The 9846-nt window shown below is 50.7% G+C and overlaps 2 protein-coding genes across 3 annotated transcripts; both read right to left on the reverse strand.

Annotated features, from left to right (window-relative positions):
• Positions 1-1036: 1036 nt before the first annotated feature.
• Positions 1037-2794, reverse strand: DNLZ (DNL-type zinc finger). Its single transcript, XM_054284462.1, has 4 exons — positions 2474-2794; positions 1944-2083; positions 1164-1358; positions 1037-1130 (listed from the first exon to the last, which is right to left on the reverse strand). Exons 1-3 carry the CDS (start codon positions 2792-2794, stop codon positions 1193-1195), a joined length of 627 nt encoding a protein of 208 aa, XP_054140437.1. The 3' UTR covers positions 1037-1130; positions 1164-1192.
• A 288-nt stretch (positions 2795-3082) lies between these two features.
• Positions 3083-8817, reverse strand: CARD9 (caspase recruitment domain family member 9). 2 transcript variants are annotated; one of them, XM_054284454.1, is made up of 12 exons: positions 8634-8817; positions 8157-8294; positions 7493-7818; positions 6934-7113; positions 6625-6774; positions 6219-6344; positions 5930-6121; positions 5376-5417; positions 4763-4808; positions 4074-4144; positions 3490-3566; positions 3083-3254 (listed from the first exon to the last, which is right to left on the reverse strand). In XM_054284454.1, the coding sequence occupies exons 1-12, from the start codon at positions 8815-8817 to the stop codon at positions 3158-3160; spliced, it is 1629 nt and encodes a 542-aa protein (XP_054140429.1). In that variant the 3' UTR covers positions 3083-3157. The 2 variants fall into 2 exon arrangements, with proteins under 2 accessions (XP_054140429.1, XP_054140428.1); XM_054284453.1 differs by having other exon boundaries at positions 3478-3566.
• Positions 8818-9846: the final 1029 nt, after the last annotated feature.

The following is a 9846-nucleotide window of genomic DNA, read 5'->3' on the forward strand; positions in this document are numbered from 1 at the left end:
ACAATGCCACACAAATAAAATTGTTATGAACACTCCAGATGAAGGAAATTTATGAATGCCTGCAATGCCCTCACTGAATCTGTGGCTGATGAAGCACCACAAGCAGCTGGGGATGCCTGGCTGAGAGAACTGGGCTTGCTCAGCCCAAGACACAAAGGTGAGAGAGGTTTTACTGCTTTCTGTGCCTCAGTGATGAGGGGGATCCACAGAGGTTGTGATTCAAGATCTTGAATATCCTCCTCTGACAAGCAGACTGGACTGGAATCCTCCAGAAGGCTCTTCCAAACTGAATTAGTTTTTGATTGCAAGCTCAAAACCCTAAGAAAGCAGGTGGGAACTGAGCAGAGGGAACAAACCCTAACAAAGCACAGCATCATCATCTCAGTGCCTGATCCACCACTACCCCAGAGCTGCACGCTGACAAACTCCCACATCTGTCATTTATTTCTTTTTAAATTTCTAACTAATCTTAACCTACTGCAGAGCACTAATAAGCCCCTCAATATCTGCCAAGACAACTTTCTGGGTCCTCTTCTCTCCACCACTAGTAATTTTGCCTTCACACCCACACTCCCCCTCACCAACAAGGAGAGGTAAAACCCCCGTGCTGGAGCTCGAGTGGGATCAAAATACAAAACTTTCAGTCCTGACATGAGTGACACAGAAAAAAAAACTCTGGAAGAGGTCAAAAGAACAGATAAAAGCAGTGTTTGGCTGCATTAAGAGCAGGTGGTCTGACCCTCCTGCAGGGTTATTTTGGCTTTAGAAGTCTGGGACCCATCTCCTCAGGTGGTATCAATTGCCCCCTCTCCTGATTTGCCACAGCTGAGCATCCCTAAAAACCTCCAGCTCCAGCTGCACCTCGCTAGGTCAAACACACACAGAGAATTTCTGAGCAGGGAACAAAGCCAGGCAAGGGACATTGGTGGGGTACTGAAAATCACCTGAAATCAGCAAAACAAGTATTAGGAAGGACACCAACACACCTCTAAAGACATCAAAGGTGAAACTACGCAAGGCAAAGACACACAAGAGAGAAAACCCAACACCTGAGTTTATTTTAGAAACAGCTGAAATCAGGGAACGAAGGTGAAGAGCCCAAGCAGAATGTCCCAAATCCCACGTGGCAGCTCTGTCCAACAGGCCACAATCTCACGTGTCACATCTGTCCCTCAGGCCACAGTCCCTCGTGTCAGGCGTGTCCCTTGCTGCCAGGATCTGGGGGGGTTTCCTCGCTGTCCCCCTGTGCCAGCTGCCCCTGGGGCTCTGCAGGGCTCTCCAGCAGCAGCTCCAGCGCCTCCTCCCCAGCCACACGTCTCACCTGCTCCCCTCTGGCTGCCAGGATCTCCTCGATATTCCTGCACAGGGAGTTGAGAACCAGCAGTGACACCACGGCAAAGGCACACTGCACTCTGCCCTCGGCACTGACACCATGCAGGGAATCACATCACCGGGAAAGCCACCCAAAATTAACCACAGAAAACCACCCAAACCTTCTGGGACTGCTCTCATCCACTAGGATCAATGATTTAGCAATTACAGCTAAACAGAAGCTTTTAAAGTTATCTTGGGAATTTAGAAATCACTGGAATTCCACAGACCAATCTACACACTTGAAACATCCAAGGAAAGGCAGCAGTGAAGTGATAAAGCCTGGGGGGAACAGCAAATCACCCGCTGGCACCACTAAGGATCCTTGTGAAGTTTCTACTGCAGCTTCACACCAATTTATTTGGATCCTAGACAGCAACAGTCAAATTATAATGACTGAAAACAGAGTCTGTGTGTTTTAATGAACTGGATGAAACTTTGTTTTTAGTATGAGCCACATGGGAAAAAAAATCACCAAAACAAGGCATCATTTCAGGAAGCTGCAGGTGGGAGCAGGGTGTGAAGAGGATGCTGGTGGCAGCGTGTGAGGAGGATGCTGGTGGCACACTCACCTCTTTCCCTCCAGGTCAGAGAACCAGCCCAGGTTGTCGGCGATGATGTGGTGGTTCCCACATCCAGGACAGGTCACGATCACCACTCCTTGGTGGTAGGCAGCCTTAGAGATGGATTTGGCTGAACGGGTCTGGCACACCTGAAAAACAAAATGGGTTTTACGAGCACGGTAACTGCAGCTCCTGGGGCTTTTAAGACAAAAATAGTTTTGACATTAAAAGAGTCTTCCCTCCCTCATCTCTAACTATCCCAAGTCGGCTCCATCATGTTAGGATGTCGTGAGTTCAGCCAGGGACACAAAGGCTGAGAGAGGTTTCACTGCTCTCTGTGGCTCCCTAATGAGGAGGATCCACAGAGGCTGTGGGCTCTCCACCCTCAGAGACACTCACAAGACCCCGAGCACAATGAGCATGGACTTGAAATCTTCAGAGGGCTCTTCCACTCTGAATTAGTCTTTGCAAGTTTAAAACTAAGAAAACAGCTACACCATGAACCCCAGAGACGGTGCCCTCAGAACACCCACGCCCACCTTGCAGGTGTACACTAGGCGATAGTGCGTGGATGGCGGCGGCCCCGGGGCGGTGCAGAGCGGGCGGGCCGGGCCCCAGCGCTGTCCCTGGCCGGTGCAGAGCGGGCGGGCCAGGCTCCAGCGCTGTCCCTGGCCGGTGCAGAGCGGGCGGGCCGGGCCCCAGCGCTGTCCCTGGCCGGTGCAGAGCGGGCGGACAGGCCCGCAGAGAAGCCTCGGGGCGGAGCGGGCCGGGCCCCTCAGGCCGGGCGGGGGGCGGCGGGGCCGCCATGGCGGCGGCTCCCGGAGCAGCGCCCTCAGCGCGCACTGCATGGCACCGCGCATGCGCCCTCGGCGCGCCCTGAGGCAGCGGCGGCCATGTTGGGTGCGGGCAATGCCGCCATGGCGGTGTCGGGCAATGCCCTTCATTAATTAACCCGTAATTAACCAGCTCAGCCCGGCCCTGTGTCATACGTAGGCATTTAAACCTGTTTATTGACCGAGAGGCCGTCAGAGCCATACAATAGTGTCACTGTAGCGCTTTTCATAAATGGGTGTTTGGATAAATTTTGGAATCAGTCCGTTGTGAGTGAAATTGAGAGGCACAAACAGCCTGCAGAAACTGGTGTTTCCCTCAGAGATTGACTCCTGAGGAGCCTTTGGTGTCCCTGGTGTCTCTTTCCAAGGGATTTTGGTGCTGTCCCTCTCTCAGGAGCCCTCGGTGTCGGTGTTGTCACTGCCAGAGGTGTTCTCCCAATCCGCCTCATGGTGCCGGTCTTTGGGCGCCCTTCTCATTGCTCTTTTTCTGCAAACAACACCAGACATACAGCTTTCAGAAGGTGTTTTCTGCAAACAAGCAGCATTTCATGCTGTTACTATGTATCACTCCCCTTTGTGTCCCATTTTATGCCCTTCATGGATCAAGCTTGGGGGCAGGAAAGGAGAAATACAAAAACATGGATATAAAAATACAAATACATGGATATACAAATACAAATCATGGATATTTCCAGGTCAGCCCTGCTTACTGCAGCCCAGACCTTCGGTAACGCTCAAAGCAGTCCTTCATCCTCCTCCTCTCCTTTTCTGCCAGTTCCTCGTTGGCCAAGCCACACTCCTTGAAATGGGAAAAAAAAAAAAAACCAAAAAAACCCATACAAATTTATTCTTGATCAGATCAGTGTTAACACCAAGTTAGGTTACTTCCTGCATCTGCTGAGTCAAGTACCAATAGGTTCCCTACTGTGTGTGCAGGGTGGTAATGCTGCTGTTTCACACAGTTTTACTACATTTATTCCCTCAACATCAGTAATTCTGGGAGCCTGTTTTCTGCAGCAACAGTAATTCTGCAGTAATTACACTGGAAAACATCCCCACCCAGAGATGAAGGGCAGAAAGTAATTAGAAAAAGTTTTTATACACAGATGGAGAAATGTCCACTGTAAATGTTTTGCTGTTCAGAGCTCACCCTTTTTGGAGGGTGGATCTGCACTAAGTGCTCAGAGTTTGGAAAAGCAGGAGCTGCTGACATGCTTCTCCAAGCTGGTAAATCCATCATTAAGGAGAATATTAAAGATCACAAACCCCAGTCATAGTAAAGAAGAGCCCACAAAGATTCTCTTACACTTGGTGATTTTGGGGGCAGATGGCTCTGTTGAGGGCTGAGTTCCTGGTTTTGTACTTCCAGGCAATCTTCTGAAAGATTAAAAAAAAAAAAATTAAATCACAGCTTTAGTCAGAGTTGCCATTGCAAAGTAACTTCTCCCCCCAGCAGTTCTTCCAACTGAAGAGCTGTGATGTAACTGCACAGAGTCCCCAGCAGAACTGAAACCAAGCCCAAAGCACTCAGAACTCCATCCTGTCATCAATCACAAGTCACTTCTCATTTTAACTGAGCCCTGAATCTTCCCCAGGATGGTGGAGTTCCCCACAAAACTCAGAGACAGAGCTTTCCACTTCCAGCTTCAGCAGGAGCAAAACAAACCTTTGCCAAGCAGCTCCTCTGAGGCCACTGTGAGAAGTGTGTTAATCATTATTTATCCATCATTTGTCCCCGCTCCCCAAGTTGTGAATATCATGGCACTTCACACCATACCCTATTTTGGTGAAACTCCTGTAGTGACCAGGTGTTACAATAGATATTTTTGGACTGAGCAAGGTAGAATAATAAAAAATGCCTTTTTGGATCAGTGCTGTTTAGTTTTAGTGAAAATTCTCCCATCTCAATGAATGAAAAGATCATTTACATCTTCCAGGAGGGCAAAACAGAATGGACCACCCTCTCCAGAGCTCTACTCAGTGTTTTCCCCTTACTTTTAGCTGTCTGTGTATCTTCATCCAGGTTAGTGTGAAGAACAAGCTGTGGGGCAGAAAACAGAGCAAGAACATCAGAACTGTCCCTAGATAAAGGAATATAGAACCCAGGACAGGCTAGAACCAGCCTCTCTCTCCCTGTTGCTGCCAGCAAACAGCACACTGAGACAGGAGTTACAGATTTGCTCATGGATTTCTCTTCCATTAATAGATCCAGCTTCCTTTGACCTCATTTATACTTTTGGCCTCCAGACAATGTGACAATCCCTCCCTCACTGAAGTTATGAACTAAGTGAAACTCTTTACTACAGGTGGCTCCAGGGTAAGACTTATTTTTGCCTGTTCTCACACAAGAGAGACAATTAAAAGCAATTAAAAAGAATTAAATTCCCTTGATTTGCTTAGACTCAACAAATCTTGCTGACTAATGCCATAACTGTGTCCTAGACTTAAAACTTCAGGGCACAGGGAGGTTCTGTCACTGTCTTGCTGCCTATGGACTGAAATGAGCCTGAGCTATTGAAAACTGCTGATACTTGGGGAGCTGAGCACAGGTGAGGAATATGAAACCATCCCAGAGGAAAGGGAAAGGTAAACAAGGACCCCTACTCACTTCCTGGGAATCTCTGGAGGAGGAGTCATCCAGGTCAGAGGTCTGAAACAAAACCAGTGTAGATTGATCATTCCTCATGAGCAAGGAGGAGATTTAGAGCTCCACGAAACACAGAACTCCTACATTCCTGTCTGGCCACTCAAGAAAGTACACACGATGCCATATTAATTAAAATGTATCTCATTTAGTTCCAGAAAACTTAGCTCCCCATTTCATCCAAATGGCTCACACCCAGTCTCTAAATAGAGTCACTGTGTGGTGGATGAGGAACCCCTCACCACCTTTGGAAATGCTCCAAACACAAACACAGGCCTGAGCTTGCATCTGCCCAGCTTTTCCATGCCTGAAAACAGGGTGGGGTGATAGACACCATCACATCTTTCATTTTCTAAGCTCAGTATTTGCATGGCAATGGTTTTAATTAATTTTGGTGGTGGCTCAGGGAAGTGTTCACTGCCCGATGAGCTGGAGCTGCTCAGGCACAAGGCCTGGGAACAGCCACAGCCTGACCCCATCCTCAGCTTCCCAATCCATCCAGGGCAGGAGAGCTATACCAGAGTGGGCAGCTCCAGCTGCAGCCTTTTCAGCTTGGCCTCCGTGGCCAGGAGCTGGCTCTCCTTCTGGAAGAGCTGCAGCTGCATCTCGTCACATCTCTCGCCCAGCTCGCGGATCTGCTTGCGGTAGGCGTCTCTCTCCACCAGGTTCTTGCAGTACTGCATGTGGAACTGCTCCCGGGTCAGGAGAGCCTGTGCAGGGGGACATGGGGCAGTCACACAACAGCACACACAGCCTGGCACTGTCTGCCCAACAAGCAGTGAAAAGCAGTGAGGGATAGTTTATCACCTGGTCTCTCTCCGAAGCCACTTCCTCCATCTGCTGCAGGACAGCCTCAATCCGCTTTTTGTACATCTGGGAGTCCTTCCTCAGAGATGTGCACTGTAGCTCCAGCACCTCTTTCTCCTCTGCAAACTGCTGAGACAAGGTCAAAAGCACCTGCCTGTGGGGAGAGCCTGAGCCAGACTGTCCCCACTCCTGCTCTGTGCCACAGATTGCTCTGGCCAGAGCTCCGTGGGGTGTCTGAGCTGTCAGCTGCCCCACACGGAGGGCTGAAATACAGGTAGTACAGCAGGAGCAGCAGGGATCGCTCCTGAGCAGCTGCTCTGCTCCACAGGCAGGACACGGCAGGTGCTTCACCTGCCTGTCCTGTGTGACCCAGAGCCCCAGCAGGGACGGGAACAGCAGCACCTACTTTGTCCTGGAGCACCTTGGCCCGGCGCAGCTCCTTGCGCAGGCTGTAAATGGTGTTCACCAGCTCCCGGCGCTCTTCCACGGTCTGGCTGCACTCATTCTCCAGAGTTTCCTTGGAGAGGCTCTTCTCCAAGTTCTGCTCCCTGGCAACCTGCAGGACAAAGGCAGAAGTGAGACAGGGCCTCCATCTAACTCTATATCAGTTCTCTCCCCTCAGGGCTCTTGGGCAACAGCTGATCCCCACAATCTTCACGGCAGCATTGCTGCCCTGGCTGCTACAAATAATCCCTTGAGTCCATACTCCACCAACCTGGAGAGTGTTTTCCAGCTCTTGGTTCTTGGCCAAGAGCAGCTCCTTCTCCTGCTGGATCTCCCACACCACCTCGTGGCTGGGGCGCTGCTCTATGGCGTGTTTCAGCTTCATGGTGTGCTTCCTCTCCAGCTTGCAGTCATCCTCAGCCTTCATGAGGCTGTGCTTCAGCTGATCGATCTACAAGAAGGTTCGGAGCTCAGCAGGAGCAAGGAGAGAGCTCTGGCCTGCAAAACCAGTTCTCTGTTCCCCAGCCAAACACAGGGCAAGTTTCTCCCCAGCTGTTTTCCTCAAAGTTTTGTGCCCTGGGGCCAGAGTCCTGTGTGCTAACAGGTACATGTTCCTGTGCTGCCTTTGTGAGAGCAGCCTTGAGTGAGGGCAAGACTGGTCATCATTCACAGCACAACTTGTAAAATTCAGGCCTACAGGCTGAGCTGGGGATCACAAACATATATTCTAGAAAAGATGCTCAGTGCTTCATGCTGGACTGGAGCATCCTTGGCAAAGTCGAGGTGCTCAGCCCAGGTAAGAGAGGGAAGCTGGAGGAGCTGTGCCTGACCTCTAGCAGCAGGTCCCTGTTCTTCATGAGGGCCGCGCTCTTCTCCTCGCTCTGCTTGGCGTAGCTCAGGGCCAGGCTGTAGTTCTCGTCCTTGCACTTGCGCAGCTCCTTGCTCAGGCTGTCCCTCTCCTCCTTCATCCTCTGGGCGCGCTCCTGGTGCTTGCGGAGCAGGCTGTCCCTGACCCACATCTCCCTGAGCGTGTCCTCCTTGGAGTGCAGCCACCCCGCCAGCTCCTGCGCCTTGCGCCGCTCCTCCTGCACCGCGCTCTGCAGCTTCACGATCTCGTTCATCAGCACCTGGCTCAGGCCAGACTCGCCAGCCGTGTCTGCGTGGGGGACAGGGGTCACTCTCTGCTCTCCTGGCTGCTGCCAAGGCACACACAGAGCTCGGCTTCCCCTGCACGTCACTGCAGCCAACCCTGATGGTGTGTGAGCAAATTATCCCCGCTGTGCCTCTCTGCTCTGTGCCTTCCTGCACCACACAACAGGCAGAGGGAAGAATTCATCCTCCTGCTTCCTCCTCCCCCTCCCCAGTCCAGCCCATGACACCAGGGCCGTTCTTCCCAGAACCCTTCCAAAGGACAAATGGAGCAAGGCAGGGAATGCTCCTGGCTCTGCTCAGCAGCACCAAAGGAAAAGCTGTTGTTGGGAACACAAACATTACCTATAATCATGGAGAAAACCCTGCTGGGCTCTTTGCCAGTTATTTTCTTATACAGCTGGGGATAATAAAGCTCAAGACTCTCCATAAATGCCTCAAAGCCCTTGTGTCCTGTTCGCTGAAGAATGTCCAGGAGAACACCTGAAATCATGGCAACAGGACATTCTATTCAGTTATTTCTCTCTTCACCTGTTTTTAACATAAGAATAAAAAGCTTCACTTCCTCCACATACCAAAGTCCCTGGGATCCACTCACAGAATAAATTAAGCTGGAAAAGAACTCTGGGATCATTAGGTCTATGACTGAACCACCTTGGCAACCAGACCATGGCACCAAGTGCCACATCCAGGCTTTGTTTAAACACCTCCAGGGTGGGTGACACCAGCACCTCCCTGGGCAGCCCTAGCAGTGCCTGACTCCCCAGACAATCCCAAACCAATGGCCTGGAAACTCCCCAGGAGGATTGGAAGTGCCCCCACCTGCCTTCCGCTTGCGCATGACCAGGCTGGGGTCGTTGAGCACCTGCTCCTCATCGTCAGGGCTGAGCACTTTGCACTGCCGCAGGTACGGCGTGATCCGCGACGGCTCGATCACCGAGATCAGCTTCACACGGAAGTTCTCCAGGTTATTCCAGCAGATCTCATCATTATCCTCTTCCAGCATGTCAGCAGTGAGGGGATCAGTGAGCAGCGTTGTCTTGTCTGGAAAAAACCACCAAAAACCCAACCAAGCAGCCCCTGAGGCTCTCGGAGCAGTGTGGCAGTGGTGCTGAAACCAAGGACGTCAACACTGAGAATGCAGAAGTGTCCTCATGAGCTGTTGCCTCTGCTTTACGAGCAGCTCACTCTTCCTTCTCCACCTCCCAGCATGTGAGATCCCTGTGTTCTGTCTGACCACACAGACACCAAATCTAACACCCACAGAGCTGTGAAATAAACTTTTGTTCCCTGTTAATATCAGCCATTCTGTATCACCAACCTTCACCTCTGCAGTCACAAAAGCTTCCTTGATTCTCCTCCTGTGTCCTGGCTCTGAGAAAATCTGTCTTGGATGCAGCCTCCCTCTGTACTCTGACTAGAGAAAAGATAACTCCAGGAACAAAACTGGGTTGAGAAAAAGGGGAAACTACTCAGCTATACCCTGAGACAGGAAAGGGAAGGAAAAGAAAAAGAGAGATAAATAAAAAAAGCAGAAGCCAGAATGGGTGAGGGGGGAGGAGAAAGATGGTAGTGGCATTGTGAGTCAGCAGCAACACATAAGCAGTGATTTTAGATTAATTCTGGTTTTGTTTTCTAATCTGTCCCACTGAAGGACCTGCTGGGCTCCAGAAAGTTTCCTTGTGCAGTGGTCAGAAAGGCTAAAAAGAATGAAAGCCACAGCCATAGGTGTGTGCAGCTGATTGCAGGGGACAAAACAAGCCACAAAATTAGAAGAAAGAGGCTCTTGAAAGTCTTTCCAGCTGTTAACATCTTCTCCAGGTAAACAGGTGGCAGCAAGAACTCACCCTTCATTTAGACAGAAGTCTCTTCAGCTGAAAAGGGTGATTGCTATATTGATGCCTCTAATTTTGGATGTCCTCAAGCTTCCAGCATAATTATGACAAGAAAGGGGAAGGGAATCAGGTCCTGGCAGAGCAAGGAGCATCACCCCTGATTCCCAAATGACAGCCTGTGGCCATGGCAGCAGTAAAGG

The sequence above is a fragment of the Melozone crissalis genome, unplaced genomic scaffold, assembly GCF_028551555.1.
Source record: "Melozone crissalis strain CALT ecotype California unplaced genomic scaffold, PUWL_Pcris_2 ptg000041l_1, whole genome shotgun sequence".
Classification (NCBI taxonomy): Eukaryota; Metazoa; Chordata; class Aves; order Passeriformes; family Passerellidae; genus Melozone; species Melozone crissalis.

What these genes read in the sequence shown, in the direction of transcription:
- CARD9 (XM_054284453.1), bottom strand. Translation starts at nt 8,817, where the DNA reads ATGCTGGAAGAGGATAATGATGAGATCTGCTGGAATAACCTGGAGAAC. An exon ending in CCAAGGTGCTCCAGGACAAA is followed by an intron (nt 6,345 to 6,624) that starts GTAGGTGCTGCT and finishes TTGTCTCAGCAG; the next exon opens with TTTGCAGAGGAGAAAGAGGT. An exon ending in CCTCCAGAGATTCCCAGGAA is followed by an intron (nt 4,809 to 5,375) that starts GTGAGTAGGGGT and finishes TCTGCCCCACAG; the next exon opens with CTTGTTCTTCACACTAACCT.
- DNLZ (XM_054284462.1), bottom strand. Translation starts at nt 2,794, where the DNA reads ATGCGCGGTGCCATGCAGTGCGCGCTGAGGGCGCTGCTCCGGGAGCCG. An exon ending in GCCTAGTGTACACCTGCAAG is followed by an intron (nt 2,084 to 2,473) that starts GTGGGCGTGGGT and finishes TTTGTTTTTCAG; the next exon opens with GTGTGCCAGACCCGTTCAGC. An exon ending in TCTGACCTGGAGGGAAAGAG is followed by an intron (nt 1,359 to 1,943) that starts GTGAGTGTGCCA and finishes CTCCCTGTGCAG; the next exon opens with GAATATCGAGGAGATCCTGG.